Source organism: Dasypus novemcinctus, chromosome 13, assembly GCF_030445035.2.
Source record: "Dasypus novemcinctus isolate mDasNov1 chromosome 13, mDasNov1.1.hap2, whole genome shotgun sequence".
Lineage (NCBI taxonomy): Eukaryota > Metazoa > Chordata > Mammalia > Cingulata > Dasypodidae > Dasypus > Dasypus novemcinctus.
Genome location: NC_080685.1, coordinates 30,500,933 through 30,519,714, shown reverse-complemented (window position 1 = coordinate 30,519,714; position 18,782 = coordinate 30,500,933). Strand labels below are relative to the sequence as shown.

Genomic DNA, 18,782 nt, shown 5'->3' with positions numbered 1-18,782 from the left:
GGCCTGGAAAGAATCCGGCCACCCCGTCATCATCTATAGGGCCCTCACTCTGCAGAGCCCCTCCTAACCTTTCTCTCGCTGAGCTGTAGACTTTGAAGGAGAGACCAGATCTCACAGATGAAGAAACTGAGAGATTAGGTGACTTGCCTGAGGCCACCTGATAGCTAGACAGTGGAAAACACCTGGTCCCAGCGTGGGCACTGGCATGGCAGGTCTGCTGCCTTCCCCTTCTCTTCCACCCCAGGTGACTTGGAGGTTGGTAGCAACCTCTGAGCTCCCATTTGGGTGTCTCTCTAGTGTCTTCTCCTTGGGGCCGGGTGCCCCGTCCTCTCACTTCAGCTCCCCAGGTGGCCTTGGCAGCACTTCCTCTCTGGCCACCAGCTACCACCTTGTTGGTGCCAGCTTGTAGGTCCAGGAAACAGCCCTGGCCGTGCCCTTCATGAGCATTAGTTCCACCTCTTTGTTGTTCAGAGGCCGAGAGGGAAGTGACTTGTTCAAGGTCACAAAGCTTGCTAGGGGGAAGCAGTTGTGGCTCTTACTCGTAGAGCGCCCTCCTACCATATGGAGGGTCCAGGGTTCACACCCAGGGCCTCCTGACCTGTATGGTGAGCTGGCCCACGTGCAGTGCTGCTGTGCAAGGAGTGCCCTGCCACGCAGGGGTGTCTCCCGCATAGGGGAGCCCCACGTGCAAGGAGTGTGCCCTGCAAGGAGAGTCACCCCATGCGAAAACAGCGCAGCCTGTCCAGGAGTGGCACTGCACTCACAGAGAGCTGACACAGCAAGATGATGCAACAGGGAAGCGGACTTGGCCCAATGGATAGGGCATCCCCCTACACATGGGAGGTCCACGGTTCAAACCCCGGGCCTCCTTGACCCATGTGGAGCTAGCCCATGCGCAGTGCTGATGCGTGCATGAGTGCCGTGCCACTCAGGGGTGTCCCCCGCGTAGGGGAGCCCCACGCGCAAGGCGTGCGCCCCGTAAGGAGAGCCTCCCAGCGTGAAAGAAAGTGCAGCCTGCCCAGTTATGGCGCCGCACACGGAGAGCTGACGCAGCAAGATGATGCAACAAAAAGAAACCCACTGATAAGGATAGAAGTGGTCACAGAAGAACACACAGCAAATGGACACAGAGAGCAGACTGGGGGGGGTGGGGAAGGGGAGAAAAATAAATAAAAAATAAATCTTAAAAAAAAAAAAAGATGACACAACAAGAAAAGGAACACAGTTTCCCCAGTGCTGCATGACAAGAATGCAAGCGAACACAGAACACACAGCGAATGGGCTGGGGTGGGGGGGGGCGGGGTGGAGGGTGAAGGGGAGAGAAATAAATAAAATAAATCTAAAAAAAGAAGCTTGCTAGGGGCAAAGTGGGGTCGACAGCCCAAAGAGTCTGCCTTTCCTGCTCTCCCCCCGACCCAGGGGAGATGCAGAGGAGCCGCTGGCTACAAGTCAGGTTCTTCTCCTCTCCCCTGCCCTGCGCTCGCTCCTGACTCCCTCTGCAGCGCCGTCTGGTGGTGGGACAGGGGAGCAGCAGCAGGAGGGGCAAGAGAGGGGAGGACAGGTAACAGGGCCCCTGCGGGAACCTGAGCTACTGGGTACGGGGTTATCAGGTCTCTGCTTTCAGGGCCACCCACGAGGGAATATTCTAGGCTCAGAAGTGAAGTTTGGCCGCCCTTATCTCCTTCGAAAGAGCCTGCCCATTAATTTGCTCATTCATTCACCCACCCATCCACTCATTCATTCATTCATCAATCATGTATGGACCACTTATTCTGTGCCTGGAGCTGGGTGGGGTCACTTGATACACTTTACAGCAGGCTAAGTGTTGAAAATCCCTGCGTGCAGAGGTGGGGCTGCATGGCCAAGGGGCTGCCCCTGGCCTGGGAAAAGGCTGGCTTTGGAGTTAGACCCGGCTCTACCACTAATAAGCTCCTGTCTTTGTGGCAAATCTCTCAATCTCCTTAGAAAATAAATATCTATTTTTATCACTAAGATCATTAAAGAAACAGTAAAGTGAAATCAAGAAGTCACTCTTTTTTTTTTTAAATTTTTTAATTTTTTTTATTTTTTTAAAGATTTATTTATTTAATCCCCCCCCTCCCCTGGTTGTCTGTTCTTGGTGTCTATTTGCTGCGTCTTGTTTCTTTGTCTGCTTTTCTTTCTTTGTCCGCTTCTGTTGTCGTCAGCGGCACGGGAAGTGTGGGCGGCGCCATTCCTGGGCAGGCTGCTCTTTCTTTTCACGCTGGGCGGCTCTCCTCATGGGCGCACTCCTTGCGCGTGGGGCTCCCCCACGCGGGGACACCCTTGCGTGGCACGGCACTCCTTGCGCGCATCAGCGCTGCGCATGGCCAGCTCCACACGGGTCAAGGAGGCCCGGGGTTTGAACCGCGGACCTCCCATATGGTAGACGGACGCCCTAACCACTGGGCCAAAGTCCGTTTCCCAAGAAGTCACTCTTAATAGCAGTTGAAGTGGGGTTAGCTCCCCAGCTCCAAGGTCGACATTTACTACAAAATGATGTAATAGAAAAACAAAATATTTCTCTTAATCATGCATCTTTGTTTAAAAAAACAAAAAAAAACAAACCGCCACACACTCTGTTCTCTCTTTGTGTTCCAAATTTGGATGTAGTCACCATCCTTAGGCACACAGGTTACATTTTTGGAGATTTTCTTTTGAATATAGGAGGATCCATGCTTTATCAATTACATTGTGGGTTGTTGTGATAAAATAAGAGTCGGAAGTTTTTATGGATCGCGGTGAGTGCACTTTGAATGCTCAAGGCATGCATTTTTCTAAGTTGATAGCAATTTAGAAGAGGACTGCTCAAATTTTACCTTGCCTGCACAGCATTCATTGACATGGTGCCTCAGTTTCCTTGGCCGTAAAAACAAAGTTAATATGTCTACCTTGTAAGGTGACTTTTAGGATTAAGTAACCTATCCTATCCAGGGTAGAATTATAGAAATAATCGTAAGCCAAGGACAAAATGGGAGAGTCCAACCTTCCCACTGGTCAGGTGACGGTCTGCTCAGGCGGGATGTGAAGGCTGGATGCCACCTGGCACTGCCACAAGGAAGCAGCCACTTGCATGGAAGAGGATCTTCCATCTGGGCCATTTCTTGAAAGCTAGAGAATCCAACAAAGACAGGGCTGGGAGGTACCTTATATTTTCTCTGGCTTCACCCTCACTGTGTACTTAAAGAATGTGGGGGGAGAAGGCTCATGAGATGGGTGGGAGCCTGTATCTCTGACCCTTCATTTGTTTGCTTGGATATTTTTTGCCCCTCTCTCTGGATTGGGGTTCCAGGGCTGGGCATCTGTACACTAACCTAGTGGGTAGATTCTTGGGCAAGTCTCTTAATTAAAATGAGCCTCAGTTTCCTCATCTGTACATAGAGATAATAGTGCCTACATCATAGGATTAAATGAGAAAAGGTTTATCACAGTGTCTGGTACATGGTAAGTGCTCAATTAATAGCTATTCTGGGAGGAAGGGAGACAGATAAGGAAATTGGTAATTATGGTATAGTGTAAGGTGCTACGGTCCAGGTAAGCACAGGGTGTATCAGGAGCATAGAAAAGGGGTCTCTAAGTCACACCAGGAGTCAGAAAGGCTAAGTGATGAAGTACAAGTAGGAGTTTGTTACACACACAAAAGATGGGAAGGGTGTTTGGGCCAAGGGAACCACATGAGGATGCGTAGTTAGTTGGAGCCATTCAGTAACGTATATTAAAATACCCTGAAAGAACTCTGCCTTGGGGAAAAGACAGAAATTCCGTGTTCCTGATTTCTTGGAACACCTGCTGCCCCCCTGGTCCACTATCCCATCACTGAAGTCAGGGTATACCTATGACCCCGACAAGCGCATTTCAGCGATGGCAGCTCGGGCTCGCCCTTTCTTCCAGGATGTCACCAAGCCCGTACCCCACCTTCCACTCCGATGTCCTTCCCTCGGCCCCCCACCCTCGAGCTCACCCTCTTCTCCAGTGTGGGGTGACCTGGCTTGGCTTGGGGCTATTTGGACTCAGGCGGGCCCCCCACTCTTGCCTGGCTGCCTCAACACTCCCCTTCCCCTCTTGGCTGGTCAGCTCTGGGGCTGGAGGGAGTGGAGGGGAGGGGGGGTGAGGATGAAAGGGGGTTTCAGTGTCAGATGCACTGAAGTCTGCCTCTACCACACTCTCTCCTTCCTCTTAATTGTTGCTGAGGAGGGATGGCAAAAAACCAAAAAAGATGACTCCTTTCCCCTCACCCGACATTGGGTTTGACGTCCTAATCTCTGAATGCCCAGTCATGAATATTTCCTGTATTTGGGAGTGACAGGACCCCAAAACTTAAAAAAAAAAAAAAAAGATTATTTATTTATTTATCCCCCCCGCCCCGCCTTGCTGCTCGCTTGCTGTCTGCTCTCCGTGTCCATTTGCTGCGCGTTCGTCTGTGTCTGCTTGTGTCCCTTTGTTGCGTCATCTTGCTGCGCCAGCTCTCTGTTGGCGTGGGCCGTCAGCTCTCCACGGGTGCGGGCGAGCCTCCCTTCACAAGGAGGCCCCGGGATGCGAACCCAGGGCCTCCCATATGGTAGACGGGAGCCCAATTGATTGAGCCACAGCCGCTTCCAGGACCCCAAAACCTTTGCTACCGCTCTTTTTGTAAGGCCAACTGGTAACAGAGGGCTAAGTTGAAACTTTTGAAAACCAAGCAAAACAAAACCATGGGGGGGGGTTCTGTTTTAAAGAATTAGGTTAAAAAAATAGATCCCGCCAATATGCCTTTATTTTAGTGTTTCACCCCCCTAGTAGGCTGGGCTGCAGTGGAAATCTTTGCCCCCAAACCACTTGTCTGCCCCTCCCCTGAGCAAGGGAGTCTTCTGATGGTCTCTGGGGTAGGGACTGGGTTTTACCAGGATCCACTTCCTTGCAACCTCACAAGGCAGATGAGGGATGTTTGGATTTTTCTCCTTGAGAACTCTTCATTCTTCAGTTGCAGGGATCTCTGCTCCCATCTTCCCATGAAGGCCTCCCTCCCCCTCCAGAGGAGGGGAGTATTGACACTTTTTCTGGGCTGTGACTGAGAGGGGGTATTGGGAAAAAATATATTTCTTTAAAAGAAGGATGAACAATTATATTTCAGGTTATAGTAGTTTTTATTTTTTTTAATTTTTAAAAAAAATTTTTCTTTTATTTATTTTTTATTTCTCTCCCCTTCTCCCCCCCCAGTTTTTATTTTTTTTTTAAGATTTATTTTTTATTTATCTCTCTCCCCTCTCCCCCCATTGTCTGTTCTCTGTGTCCATTTGCTGCATGTTCTTCTTTGTCCGCTTCTGTTGTTGTCAGCAGAGCTGAAATTGGTGTTTCTTTTTTTTGTTGCAGCATCTTGTTATGTCAGCTCTCCGTGTGTGCGGCGCCATTCCTGGGCAGGCTGCACTTTCTTTCACGTTGGGCGGCTCTCCTTACCGGGCGCACTCCTTGCGCGTGGGGCTCCCCTACCCGGGGTCCACCCCTGCGTGGCAGGGCAGTCCTCGCGCGCATCAGCACTGCGCATGGGCCAGCTCCACACGGGTCAAGGAGGCCCGGGGTTTGAATCACGGACCTCCCATGTGGTAGACGGACGCCCTAACCACTGGGCCAAGTCCGCTTCCCTGTAGTAGTTTTTAAAGTCTCTGTGGACAGGGGTGGGAGGGATTTGTGGTCATGTGCGCCTTGGGGTTTTGTAATGAAAATGTAAAAAAAATATATATATATATATATTATTTTTAAAAAACATTTATATAGTAAGTGTTTAATATATATCAACTTATCTTCTCAACTAGATTTTTTCAAATTAGAAAAGTTGTGAGTTTACAGAACAATCATGCTTAAAATACAGGATTCCCATATACCGTCCTATCATAACACCTTGCATTGGTGTGATCCATTTGCTACAATTGATAAAAGCAAATTTTTAAAATGATACTATTAACTTGTCCATAGTTTAACTTTGGGTTCACAGTGCATAGTTCCATAGATTAAAAAAAATTTTATTCTAGTACTATATATACAACCTAAAATTTCCCCTTTTAACTACATTCAAAAATATAACTCAGTGTGCTATGCTCACAATGTTGTGCTACCATCACCCCCATCCATTACCAAAATGTTTCCATTATTTCAAATAGAAACTCTGTACATTTTAAGTCTTTCTATATATTTTCTTTTTATGATTTTGTCTCTCTTTCCCCATCCCTTGTCCTTGAGTGTTCTTGCTATTAACATTATTTGTAATTTAGCTTGTAAACCATTAAAAAAATGTTCCTGGTTAAAAAAATACAACAAACAAACAAAAAAACCACCATGAAAGTATGAATTTATTTCAACTCTCCCTCTCCAGTTTTGGGATGAAGTCCCTCACCCCCCATTCTGAAGCTGTCTTGTCATTGCCTGAGTCCCATGGGAATGGAAGCTCTTTGAAAGCAGGTTCTGTTTTGTTCACTGTTGTGTCTCCTGCATTACCTGCCATATTTTAGACATTTATTATTATTTATTTATTTTAAAAGATTTATTTTTAAAATTTTTATTTCTCTCCCCTTCCTCCCACCCCCACCCCAGTTGTCTGTTCTCTGTGTCTATTTGCTGTGTTTTCTTCTATGTCCGCTTCTATTCTTGTCAGTGGCACCAGGAATCTGTGTGTCTCTTTTTTGTTGCGTCATCTCGCTGTGTCAGCACTCCATGTGTGCAGCGCCACCCTGGACAGGCTGCATTGTTTTGCGCTGGGCGGCTCTCCTTACGGGGCGCACTTCTTGTGCGTGGGGCTCCCCTGCGTGGGGTATACCCCTGTGTGGCACGGCACTCCTTGTGCGCATCAGCACTGCGCATGGACCAGCTCCACACGGGTCAGGAGGCCCTGGGTTTGAACCGTGAACCTCCCAAGTGGGAGGGGGAGGCTCTATCCGTTGAGCCAGGTGTGCTTTTCTATTTTAGGCATTTAAATACATGATGAATGAATAAACAACAGATTTCTCTCCCATTAGGTCCCCAAAGACTCAGACTCTACTTCCTCTCTTTCTCTCTTTTTTTTAGAGATTTATTTATTTATTTATCCCCCCACCCCCCCTTGTCTGCTCTCTGTGTCTATTCACTGTGTGTTCTTCTGCATCTGATTGTATTCTCACCAGGCAGCTCTGGGAACCAATCCTGGGACCTTCCGGAGTGGGAGAGAGGTGATCATTCTCTTGCGCCACCTCAGCAACCTGGTCTCCTGTGTCTCTTATTGTCTCTCCTCTGAGTCTCTTTTTGTTGCATCATCTTGCTGCACCAGCTCTCTGTGTGGGCCAGCACTGCAGTACTATGTGCAGGCCAGCACTCCACGTGGGCCACCTCGTCACATGGGTCAACTTGCCTTCACCAGGAGGCCCTGGGCACCAAACCCTGGACCTAGACAGGAGCCCAATTGCTTGAGCCACATCCGCTTCCCTACAAGACCCACCCTATTCCATCCCTCACATGGCAGGCCCTATTGTCCCTGGAGCAATGGTCCTCAAACACAGAAGGACTAAGTCACAAACTACATTCACAGTCCACAGGCAACACAGAGGGGAATGACTGGGTCAGCTGGGACGTGACCTGGGGAGGAGAAACTGTAATCAGAGTTGAACAGGGCCAGGGGCAACTGGTGGCATCACTGAGCCAGGATGCCATCCGGTTCCATGGGACCGGCTTGCTTGGGGAGGTGGGGACCTTGGTACTCCCTATTTGGATAGGGGTTGGAGGGTCACCTGCAAAAGCCCAGCTCCTACCTCTTCTAGGCTCTGCAGAGCTGGAAGAGCTGGTTCCTTGTAGGCCCAAACTATCTCTGTGTTAATACAGTAAGCAGATGGCCTTCAACCACGCTCGATTTGACTTCCAAGCTCAGCTCCAGCCTCCTAGACAGCGAGGCAAACCTCTCTTTAGCGGGTCTGCCCTTCAGGAAGAATTGTGTCCCTGTGTTTCAGGGCATTCATCTGTTGTCCGAGGCCAGTGTTGGTTTCCTTTAGCATCATCCCTTCGCCCTGGCGCTCCAGCATGGGGCGCTGGTGTCAGACATCTCTGGCTTCCAGTGAAGTCCCCAAGGACTCTGCCGACTCCCTTGGGGTTCAGGGCAGTCTCTGCCCCCATCACTTAATCCTGCTCCTCCTCCCCTTCCTGTCTCACTCTTCCCAACATCCCAGCCTTGAGACAGGTTGTTCTACCTTAAAAATAGTGCCTCACTTTTGTGCAGCCCTCTACAGCTTACAAAGGCTTTCCACCTATATTAACTCGTTTGATGCTCTCAAGGCAGAACAGATGTTATATAATATAGCTTCGAGGGCTAGTGGTGGCCTTGGGTGGCAGCACTGCTCTGGGGAGTATCTGAGTAAGTAGCTTTGTAGGGCAGGACGGGTGAGTGTGTGAATTGTGAATTTGCAGGTTGGGTGGCTTCTGGTGATGACAAAGCCCAAGGTGTGTCCATGGGAGCAGGCAACTGGGGAGGAGAGAAGGAAAAAGTCCTTAGACCTCTGAGGACAAGGACTTGAGTGGGCAGGGCGTTGGAAAGGTTGGCTATGCGGATAGTGACGTTGCCGAGAATGATGAAAGGAACTGGAGGCACGAGAAGACGAGGAGCCAGTGGCTGGTCCTCAGTAAACGAGAGCAAGCCCACTGGGACCCGTGCTTGTCAGCACCGAGGGGGAAAGGGTAGCTCAGCCAGGTGGTGAGAGCTTTAGAAGAGCCAGAGTTTTCCAAGAGGCAGTGAGAGTACTGGTCCGGAAGCTGAAATGGGCAGGGAGGGAAGCCAGTCACGAAGTCTACGCTGAGGTATAAGGGCTGGGGAAGAATAAAGCATCTCCACTGAGAGGGCCGTAGGGAACAGTGAGGTTCAGGTGAGAGGGAGTAGGAGGGAAACTTCCGAGCAGAGGCAAGGGTATGGGGTGAGTTTTCTGATCACTGACTGGAAGTTCCAGAGTCCGGGGTAGATTGGAGGGAAGAGGTCCTGGGGGAGATAGCCTTGGAGATTCAGACGCTCCTGGTGGTGTTGCAAACAAGTAGGAATGTGCAAGTGGAGCTCATTCTTTTTGTTTCTGCTGGCAGAGCTGAGATGTGGGATACCCAAATAAATGTTTTTTTGAAGATTTCCTGCCAAAGTTTGAAGTACAAACTGTAAAAGCACAAAGTGCTGGGAGTAAGTAACAATCCCGTACTCTTGGATATCACTTTGGAATTCACAAAGTACTTTAATTGTGCTTAACCGTACATTTTCCTCACTTCCTTCTTAGCACAATTCTGTGAGGTGAGCATTATCAATGGTGAGCTCTGAATGACTTACTCAAGGTTACGTTCCTGCCAAGGGTCAAAAGTGGGAGTAAAGCTCTTTCCACTCTATGCTGCCTCCTAAGTGCCTTGAAGGGGGCAGCGTTTTCTGATTTGCTTAAGAAAAAAAAAGACAAAAAATCCTAACCCTAATCCTAACCTCCCAAAGTCTGTTTTTTTTTTGCATCTGACCACTCTAATGTCCTTAGCGTCATTAATATTCAGGGAATTAATGGTTTCTCACAAAGTGGGCCTCCACACTCGCTTCTTGTCTTTACATGACCTTATAGCTTGTGAAATGGATTCCGTAATGGGTCGCGGGATCTGTTTGGACAGGCTCAGAAAATTGCAGCACAGCAAGTCATAGCTAAAGGCAACTCCATTTACTCAACTGGGACTGGGCGTCAGCTGTTGTGGGCAGAGGCAGAACTGGGATTCCAGGAAGGGAGCGCTCGCCACCCCTTATTTCTGGCCCCTGAACTCCTGGCTGGGAGCTGACTCCGCATATAACCAGGGTCCTCTCGCCCAGCAGTGGCTTCAAAGCCCCTGAGTCACCTTTACTACTGATCTCACCCACGCCACTCCAAGCTCTCTCCCTTCCAAGGACCTCTGGAAAGGCGGCTACACTCTAGAAGGGATGACAGGCCTGTACTGGGCTTAAAAGGTCAAGTCAGAGCGGTTGTCGGGTTACGAAACCTATTGAACAATAAAAGAGCGCGTGTTCGACTAAGCCCCGCCCCCCACGACGTCACCAGACACCGCCCCCTCGCGTCGTTGATTCGTTTCCTCTCTGGAAAGACCCATTTTCACTGTGGGGGAAACACAGGTTTGCTTTAGTGCGTGCATGAATGCAGTATAACACACAGGTTAAAAAGTAGGCTTGGAAACTTATCCAACGAAATTACGCTTATGAATTTTGGTAATGTCTTCACGGTTCTTTGGAAGGGAGTGAGAAATTTACCTCAGGAAATTCGAAAACATCCTCCCCCGTGGAGGAAAGGAGTTGCGTCCAGCTCACCCGGGGGTGGGCCGAGAAGGCGGGGCGGTGACGTAGGGCCCGGGCGGGCCTGGGAGCCTCTAAATGGGTCTGGTGGGGGTCCTTGTTTACGGAAGGAGGCTGCACCGAACGTACACTCTCCTTCCCTCCCTATTTAATTTTGCTTAAACGTCGATTAAAATGACGTCTCTCTGCAGCTCTGGAGAAGGAAGAAATCCTTGTTGTCCCTCCCCCTAGTGGCCGCGGCCGTGCCGCGCGGGGTGGCCGGGTTGTAGGGGTGGGGAGAGGCGTGCGCTTCGGGGAGAGCTCGGCGGGCGGCCCCATGGCCCCGCAGGCGAGCGCCCCGCGGCTGGTGCTGCTGTTCAGCGGGAAGAGGAAATCCGGGAAGGACTTCGTGACCGAGGCGCTGCTGAGCAGGTGTGGGTGGGGCGGGGGAGGCGGCGGCAGCGTGGGGGGCGACCCCGCAGCACGTGACACGAGGGGTGCGTGCGTGTGTGTGTGTGTGTGTGTGTGTGTGTGAGATGGAGTGAGCCTCGGAGCAGGGGTCCTTCTTCGGTTGCAGGGCAAGAGGAGCGATGGGCGCGGGGAGCTGGAAGACGGCTGCCATCACGTGGGAACGACAGTCTACACACTGCAAAGAACCAGACGGCCGCCCCTCTAAAGACCTTTATCTATTGGTCTTTCTCTCCAAGAAGCATTAAGAACAGCTACTGCCAGGGTGCTTTCCATACACTATTTCTAAGCCTCACCACGTGTCAGGCAGTAACCATGAAAGATGAGGAAACCGAGGCACAGGTACAGGATTTGATTTAAGACCACACCCAAGTGCACCTGCCTCCAGTGACATCTGATGACTTAGCTAATCACTCTGCCGAATGTTACTATGTGCCAGGCACTGTGTGTGCACATCATCTCATTCATTTCTCATAGTCTCTTTAACTATTTGGTGGTATTATAAGTGTCAGCATCTCCATTTCACAGATGAAGAAACCGAGACTCTGAAAAGGTAAACAAAACAAAAGCTTGCCAAGTCACAAAGTAAGTGGCAGACCCACTATTCAAGTCCAGCTTTGCCTGGCACTAAGGACTAGGTTTTCTTCTCCTTTACCCCACTGCCTCCACAAATAGTACATTTTGCTCTGTGTTTTCTCTCAAAGCAAGATGTTCTGGCTGCCAGCGTTTTTGCTGGAACATGGGGCTGAGAGTGGAGGAGCTGGGGAGAGTGGAGTGGGCTCTTCTCTTGAAGGCCAGTGTGGCGGGTGTACTGGGGGGGCTGATTTTGGGTTCTAAGAGGTCATGGGGGAAGCCCGGGGCAGAGTCTGCCACCTGAATCTTTCACCACCACCAGGGATCTCACTACCTTCTTAAATTGGACCCCTCCTTACCCTAAAACACAGAAATCAAATAATGGTTAGAACCACAGGCTCTGGAATTAGATTGTTGGATTCAAATCCTGGCCCTACCACTTACCAGTGCACGTTCTTGTGTAAATTATTATCTATTCTGTGCCTTGGTTTTGTCATCTGTAAAAAGGGGATAATAATAGGGTTGTAAGGATGAAATGCTATAATGCATGTGAAAGGCTTAGATGGAACAATTCTTGGCATCTAGCAAAGGTTCAGATACTAAATGTTGGCTATTACTTTTATTTTACCAATGCTGTTGCTTTGAGTGAGTTGATCCTCCTCACTCAACCTCAGTTTTCTCATCTGAACGATGGAAATTGTTTAAGAGTCAGTGTTTAAGAGTATCTGTGAGTATCTCAAGGCGAGGGCAGGAATCATGTATCTTTTTTTTTTTTAATTCATTTTTAAAAAATATTACATTAAAAAAATATGAGGTCCCCATTCACTCCCCCCTCCCACCCCACCACTCCCCCCACAGCAACACTCTCCCCCATCATGACAAATCCATTGCATTTGGTGAATACATCTCTGGGCATCGCTGCACCTCATGGTCAATGGTCCACATCATAGCCCACACTCTCCCACGTTCCATCCAATGGGCCGTGGGAGGATCTACAATGTCCGGTAATTGTCCCTGCAGCACCACCCAGGACAACTCCAAGTCCCGAAAATGCCTCCACATCTCATCTCTTCCTCTCATTCCCCGCACCCAGCAGCCACTATGGCCACTTTCTGCACACCAATGCCATTTTCTTTGATTACTAACCACAATAGTTCATGAATAGATTATCAGTAAGTCCACTCTAATCCTTACTCTATTTCTCCATCCTGTGGACCTTGGATTGGTTGTGTCCACTCCACATCTATGTCAAGAGGGGACTTAGATTCCACTTGGATGCTGGATGCAATCCTCCTGCTTTCAGTTGTAGGCACTCTTGGCTCTATGGTGTGGTGGTTGACATTCTTCAACTCCATGTTAGTCAGACACCATCTTGCCCCGCCTCTCCTCATGTATCTTATTCACATTTGTAACGCCTCTTTCCAAACACAGTTCCTAATAAATGTTGGGTAAATTGAATGAATGAATTTTTTTCAGGTACTAGGGATTGAACCCGGGACCTCGTACATGTGAAGCAGGTGCTCAACCACTGAGCTATACCTATTCCCCTGAATGAATTCTTTATGTTGCGGAGACCAAGCCTGTCGAGGCTGGGCTGTGGGAGAATGAGTTCACAGGCCCAGCAGTGCCATCTAGTCCAGCCAGAACATCTCCAGGCATGGGTGTTCACATCGTACTTATAATTTTATCACCGAGTATCTGTTTTACCTATTAATAGTTTCAGGGCTCTTTCACATACATTTGAGTTTTGTGATTGTCCCGTGTGGGAGGCAGGACAGAAACTGTTACCCCCATTTTAAGGTTGAGGAAATAGGATCAGGGAAGTCGAGATCTCCCAAAGGTACGTAGATGCCAGTAGCAGAAATGGGGCTTCAGCCCAGCCCTCCAGACTCGTTGTCTGGAGCCTGGAAGCTCTAGATTGACTGGGTTCTGCTCTCCCCTCCCACAGCCTCGGCGCTGACGTCTGTGCTGTCCTCCGGCTCTCCGGTCCGCTCAAGGCGCAGTATGCTCAGGTAGGCGGTGGTCCTGTGGCGGGGTTGAGAGGAGCCCCTCTCCCGGGCTGGGGGTGCTGTGGCTGCCACTCGAGTCACGGGCACTGACCAGGTGACTGCTGGCGGCCAGCTTTCAGTTTTCTCCGGGTGGGCTTCTCTGGGAGCATTGTCAGCTCCAGCTTCTTTCCCACCAGCTTTACTCACTTACTCCCCAGAAGGTTCAAGGATGTGTGTGCAGGAAGGGCCGTGGGTTCGAGTTGGCAGCTGCTGATGCAGTGTGATTAGCAAGGGTCTGCACACCTCCCCCTGCTCTAAAGCTGTGACCCCTCACATTATTACGTTTTCCGTCCCCCTCCCCCCATGCTGGCCTGACAGCCCCTGGAATTCTCCCCTTAGAAATTTAGTCACATGAATTGTCAAGATATATTGATAAATCGGGGAGTGGATGTGGCTCAAGCGGTTAAATACCTGCTTCCCACATAGGAGTTCTCGAGTGCTATGTTTTGTACATTTATAGAAAAATGGTAAAAAAATAATGATACATATTTGCTCATATATTCATTTATTCAATGAATATTTATGGGGTGCCTCCAGACCCCTGCCCTTCCTGGGGCCCTCTGGAGGGATTCCTCATGCTTGCAGTGTCCCTGGGGAAGGAAAGGCCAGGTCTGGGAGCAGCGCCCCAGGGTGGTCAGAGCAGCCAGGTCGGGAGCACCCAGAGGTGTCCTCTGGGAGTGGGAGGCCCAGGGCATGCCGGGAGTCACGTGGAATGCTGCTCCTTCAGCAAAGGTGCCAGAAATGTGGGGGATGGGGAGTGAGGAAGGGAGAGGAGAGAGACAGGGGAATGCAATCTCCTGGGCACTGGGATGGGGGAAAACAAGGCCAGAAGGGGTCGTGGGAGGATACGGGATACAGTTTTTTTCAGATTTCCCACTTGAGTTGAAGGCTAAGCCTGTGCCCAGGGGATGCAAACTAATTTCAGGATTAGTTTAAGCCAGAAATAATTGGGAGGTAAAACCATTGCAAAGAAGAAAGCCACATCGCGCAATCCCAAGACAAATTGAACCATTTTCTGAATTATCCTAGACCTTTCCTCCGTCCGCGGGTGACCGGGAGCCCTTTGGGCCTCTCCCCTGCAGGCCCGGGTCCTGGGTGGAACTGCGTTAGTCCCCGCGGCGGCCTGTGTGTGTGCGGGGAGGGGGGCTCAGGGGTGACTCCCCCCCTGTCTGAGGAGAGACGGCTGGAGGGGCTGGTGATTGACGTGTGCTTTGGACAGGAACATGGCCTGGACTTCCAGAGACTGCTGGACGCCAGCACCTACAAGGAGGCCTTCCGGAGGGACATGATCCGCTGGGGGGAGGAGAAGCGCCAGGCCGACCCCGGCTTCTTCTGCAGGAAGGCTGTGGAGGGCGTGCCCCAGCCCGTCTGGGTACGAGGCTCCCTGAGAGCATGAGGGAAACCCACTCCCACCCTGCCCTGCCCTCGGGTACACCTCAGCCGTGTCCTTTCCTCTCTCTCCGCTTCTCCACCCTGTTCCAAGCCACCACTGTCTCTCACCCGGACAGTCACTGGTCCCCCCTGCCCCTCTTGTCCCCTGGGATCCATTCACCACACAGCGGCAGCAAGACCCTTGCAGAACATGCCGTTCTGTTGCGTGAACGCTTTGTGGCTTCCCGTAGTTCTGATGAACTTCTGGCCCTGCGGGAGCTGGCGCCTGCGCCCCTTTTGCCCCTTACTCCTTGAGCTGCAGCTACCACGGCTTCTCCCTGTTCCATGAACACGTCAGGGGCCTTCCAGAATCAGGCCCCTTTGCACGTGTTCTTCCGCCTGCCTGGACTGCTCTCTTCCCCTCTTGACCTGGTTAGCTCCAGGTCAGCGTAAACGTCACCTCCTTAGGGCAGCCTTCCCTGATGCCCATGTCTTAACTGGTACTCCTGTTAGGTGTGCCCATAGCAGCCTGCCCTTTTCCTGCCTCATTCGTTCTGCACTAAGTGTTGCTTGAGTGTCTCATACCTGGGATGACTCTAGGCTCTGGGGGATACATTGGTACACAAAAGCAATGAAGTCCCTGCCCTTGGGGAGCCCCTCCTGGGGCAGGGGGAGAGAGAGGCACAAGATGGACGAATATGGAATATGTCAGGTGGGGCTAGATACTGAGGAGCAAGATGAAGCAGACGAGGGCACAGGGAGGGCTGGGGAGGGGCGTTCTTAAGGGCGTTAGGGAAGGCGGCTCTGATATACCATGCCATTTAAGCAGGGCCTGAGAAAATGAGGGAGTGAGCTGAATGGCTATTTGGGAAAAGAGCTTTCCAGGAAGAGGGAGGAGTGAGGGTCAAGGCCCTGGGGTGGGAGCGTGCCTAGCACGTTGGAGGAAGAGGGGCGGGTGGTGGGAGGTGATCAGGTCTTGCAGGGCCTTTGGAAGGACCCTGGATTTTACTCTGCAGGAACCAGGGAGTCATTGAAGGCTTTTGAGCAGAGGGGGTTGCTGCCGGGTGGAAGGCAGGAGCAAGGCAGAGGGGCATCCTAGAGGCCCTTTGCAGGGGACAGGACTGACTCTGCTCAGTGTCACGGTTTGGCCTAGATTTTGAAGAGCGAGTCAATAGGATTTGCTGATGGGTTGGCTACGGGCTGTGAGGACAGGAGATGGTGACAAGGGTTTTTTCCTGAGCAACTGGGCAAATAGGGTTGTCATTTTCTGAGGCAGGGGAGATGTGGGGGGAGCAGGTTGAGGGGGAGAGTCAGGAGTCCGGCTGTGGCGGGGCTCCGGTTGTGATGCTTGCGACGAGGCGCTGTGATTCCCTGGTTACTGGCGAGGCTGCCTGTCTAAGGCCTGCCTCTCCCACTAGCCCGACTCCGTGAGAGCAGGGACCAGGTCTGTTTGCTCATGCCTCTACCCTCAGCACCTGGCCCGTCCCTGGCACACAGTAGGTGCTGTTGACAAAACTCATTTAATAACTGGGTGAATAAACACAGCAGTGGCATTGTCGTGAACAGGCCTCTTGATTCATTGAGCCAATCATTCGCTCATTGACATATGCTGACGAGGGCTGATTATGTGTCAGGTCCAGGGCCCGGGATGCACCAGTCAGTGAGACAAAGTCCCTGCCCTCTTGGAACGGACTCTGGTGGGGCAGACAGACAAACAAACTAGTCAATTAGGATGATTTCAGAGAGGACTTAGTGCTAAGAGGAAGGTCAACAGCATGTCAGGCTCAAGAGCCAAGGCATTGAGGGAAGCCGTACCTGAAGCGGTGACGTTTCAACAGCGACGTCCAGTAAGTGAGGGAGCTTCCCGTGTGATTATTCAGACAGTGAGAACAGCATGTGCAAAGGCCCTGGGGAGGGCCTGTGGTTGGCATGTTTGAGAAACAGGAAGGAGGCCAGTTGGCTGCAGCAGAGTGAATGAGGGAAGAGAATGGGAAATCAGGGGCCAGATCTCTTAGGGCCTTCTCAGCCTGGTGAAAGGTTTGGGTTTTATGGGAAATTGTCTCGGGGAGTGGAGATCCACATAATAACTGGAAGAATACTGAATTCTCATCCTGAGAGTTCTGCTACGTTCTTTAATAGGACAGCAAGAATCCCCAGTACATGGGCAGTGCCTGGTAAAGGAGGACAGATGTTATGCCAGGCCCTTGATACTGTACTTTATGCTTGTACTTATGAACCTTTTCTTGTCGAATTGAAACTTAGCCTAGTATTATATATTGCCTAAGAGTTACCTCCCGAGGGCCTCCTTGTTGCTCAAGTGTGGCCTCTCTCTCAGCCATATTCAGCATATAAATGCATTACCCCCCCCCCCCCCCCCGCACCTCCGCCCCCTCCCCCCGCCCCAGCAGAGGCAGCATGGGCAGTGTGGAAGGTGGCTATGGCCATCCGGGAGGGCCGCCTGGAGGTGGAGGCCATGTCTGTTCCTGCCAGGTGATGGTGGGGAGCGAGGGGGCTGCACCGTGGTTCTGGATCCCCTGTGCAGCTGCTTCCGCAGAGGGGGGCTGGGCTGGGTCTTCCCCTCCTTTCCCCTCCCCCCCAGCGCCCTGCCTTGCACTTCCCTGCACCTTGTCCCATTGGTCACCTGCTGTGTCCCTCCCCTGCAGCTGGTGAGCGACACAAGGAGACTGTCCGACATCCAGTGGTTTCGGGAGGCCTATGGGGCCGCTACACGGACAGTCCGTGTGGTGGCCTCGGAGCAGAGCCGACGGCAGCGGGGCTGGGAGTTCACGCCAGGTGAGCTGCTCACAACCTTTGCCTGCAGCCCCCCTGCAGGGCACAGCCTCCTGCTGTCTCCAGGGCAGGCTGGAGGAGCCAGGCATTATGAAACCGAATCTGAGACGCTGCGTCCTGGGCTCAGGAGTGCTGCGAGGCTCCAGTCAGAAAGACTCCCGGGTAGAACAAGATGAAAACGCCCTGCCCTTTTGGTTGTCTATGGTTTTAGATGACCCAGTCCACCCTCCGTAGGCAGTGGCAAGGGAAGGGTTAAGTCCGCAGGGAATCCCGGGGCTCTCAGCCTGCTTCCCAGTGTCTCTGAGGGTGGGCAAATGCCCTCCAGAGTGGGGGCGGGGGGCTGGCTGGGGGCAGCAGCCTGGGGAAGCCCTGCTCCTGCTGGGACCCGTGGACCTCCATGCCTGGTGTTTGTCCCGAGGGTTGAGGCCTGACCTGGCCCATGTCTCCACAGGAGTGGACGATGCTGAGTCTGAATGTGGCCTGGATGGCTTTGGGGACTTCGACTGGGTCATCGAGAACCATGGAGATGAGCAGCGCCTGGAGGAGCAGTTGGAGAACCTGAGAAAATTCGTCCATTCCCGACTTTAGTCCTCGGTCCTGGGAGCAAGACGGGAGTGGCCGGTGGTGGGGCCGACTCTGCAGGACATGGGGTCTCTGGTGCTGGCTGAGGTGGCCTGAGTCTAGGTTCCTGGGGGGGCTGATGGGATCGGGCAAGCTGGGGAGCCTCTGGGGAGCGCGGTTCCCAGTGGAGAGGATGGCACTGCCTCCTCAGCGGGACACTGGCCGGGCAGGGAGGGCCACCTGGCTGTGCTGGAAGCAGAAGCATCACCCTCTCCTGGGTGCCGGGCCGGATGGGGCCTGTGGTGGCCTTGCTTCCCCCTTGGTGCTCTCAGTCCCTCGTCCCAGGCGAGAGCCTGGGGCTCCCCAGTGTGGACACTAATAAACCTTGACGCACATGCTCAGAGCTGGACGTCTCATTTCCCAGACACCCACATGACCTGTGTGAGGCCCCGCGGGGCCAGGGTGGTCCTGGTGGCTGCATGTTCCCCTGTCTCCCACTGGAGGGTCTTGCTTCCGGGGATGGCCTCAAGAAAGGGCTCCGTGTTCCATAGAAAGGCCACCAAGAAGCACCCGCGGGGGCTGCAGTGCACAGGGGTGGAAGCACCAGGGAGCAACGGTCTCCCGTCACCATTGAGCGACGCAGGGCCCACGAGCACATCACCGTTTGGAACCTTGGCTCATCTGAAGTCTTG

General features: G+C 52.0%; 1 protein-coding gene across 2 annotated transcripts; it reads left to right on the top strand.

Annotated features, from left to right (window-relative positions):
* The first annotated feature begins 10,330 nt into the window (after window positions 1-10,330).
* Window positions 10,331-18,491, top strand: PMVK (phosphomevalonate kinase). Of its 2 annotated transcripts, XM_058309769.1 has the most exons (6): window positions 10,347-10,711; window positions 10,857-11,300; window positions 13,269-13,332; window positions 14,588-14,740; window positions 17,403-17,532; window positions 17,981-18,491. In XM_058309769.1, the coding sequence occupies exons 2-6, from the start codon at window positions 11,170-11,172 to the stop codon at window positions 18,115-18,117; spliced, it is 615 nt and encodes a 204-aa protein (XP_058165752.1). In that variant the 5' UTR covers window positions 10,347-10,711; window positions 10,857-11,169; the 3' UTR covers window positions 18,118-18,491. The 2 variants fall into 2 exon arrangements, with proteins under 2 accessions (XP_004475095.2, XP_058165752.1); XM_004475038.5 differs by lacking the exon at window positions 10,857-11,300 and having other exon boundaries at window positions 10,331-10,711.
* The last annotated feature ends 291 nt before the right edge of the window (window positions 18,492-18,782 follow it).

What these genes read in the sequence shown, in the direction of transcription:
- PMVK (XM_058309769.1), top strand. Translation starts at nt 11,170, where the DNA reads ATGTTACTATGTGCCAGGCACTGTGTGTGCACATCATCTCATTCATTT. An exon ending in GAAACCGAGACTCTGAAAAG is followed by an intron (nt 11,301 to 13,268) that starts GTAAACAAAACA and finishes CCCCTCCCACAG; the next exon opens with CCTCGGCGCTGACGTCTGTG. An exon ending in GCGTGCCCCAGCCCGTCTGG is followed by an intron (nt 14,741 to 17,402) that starts GTACGAGGCTCC and finishes CCTCCCCTGCAG; the next exon opens with CTGGTGAGCGACACAAGGAG.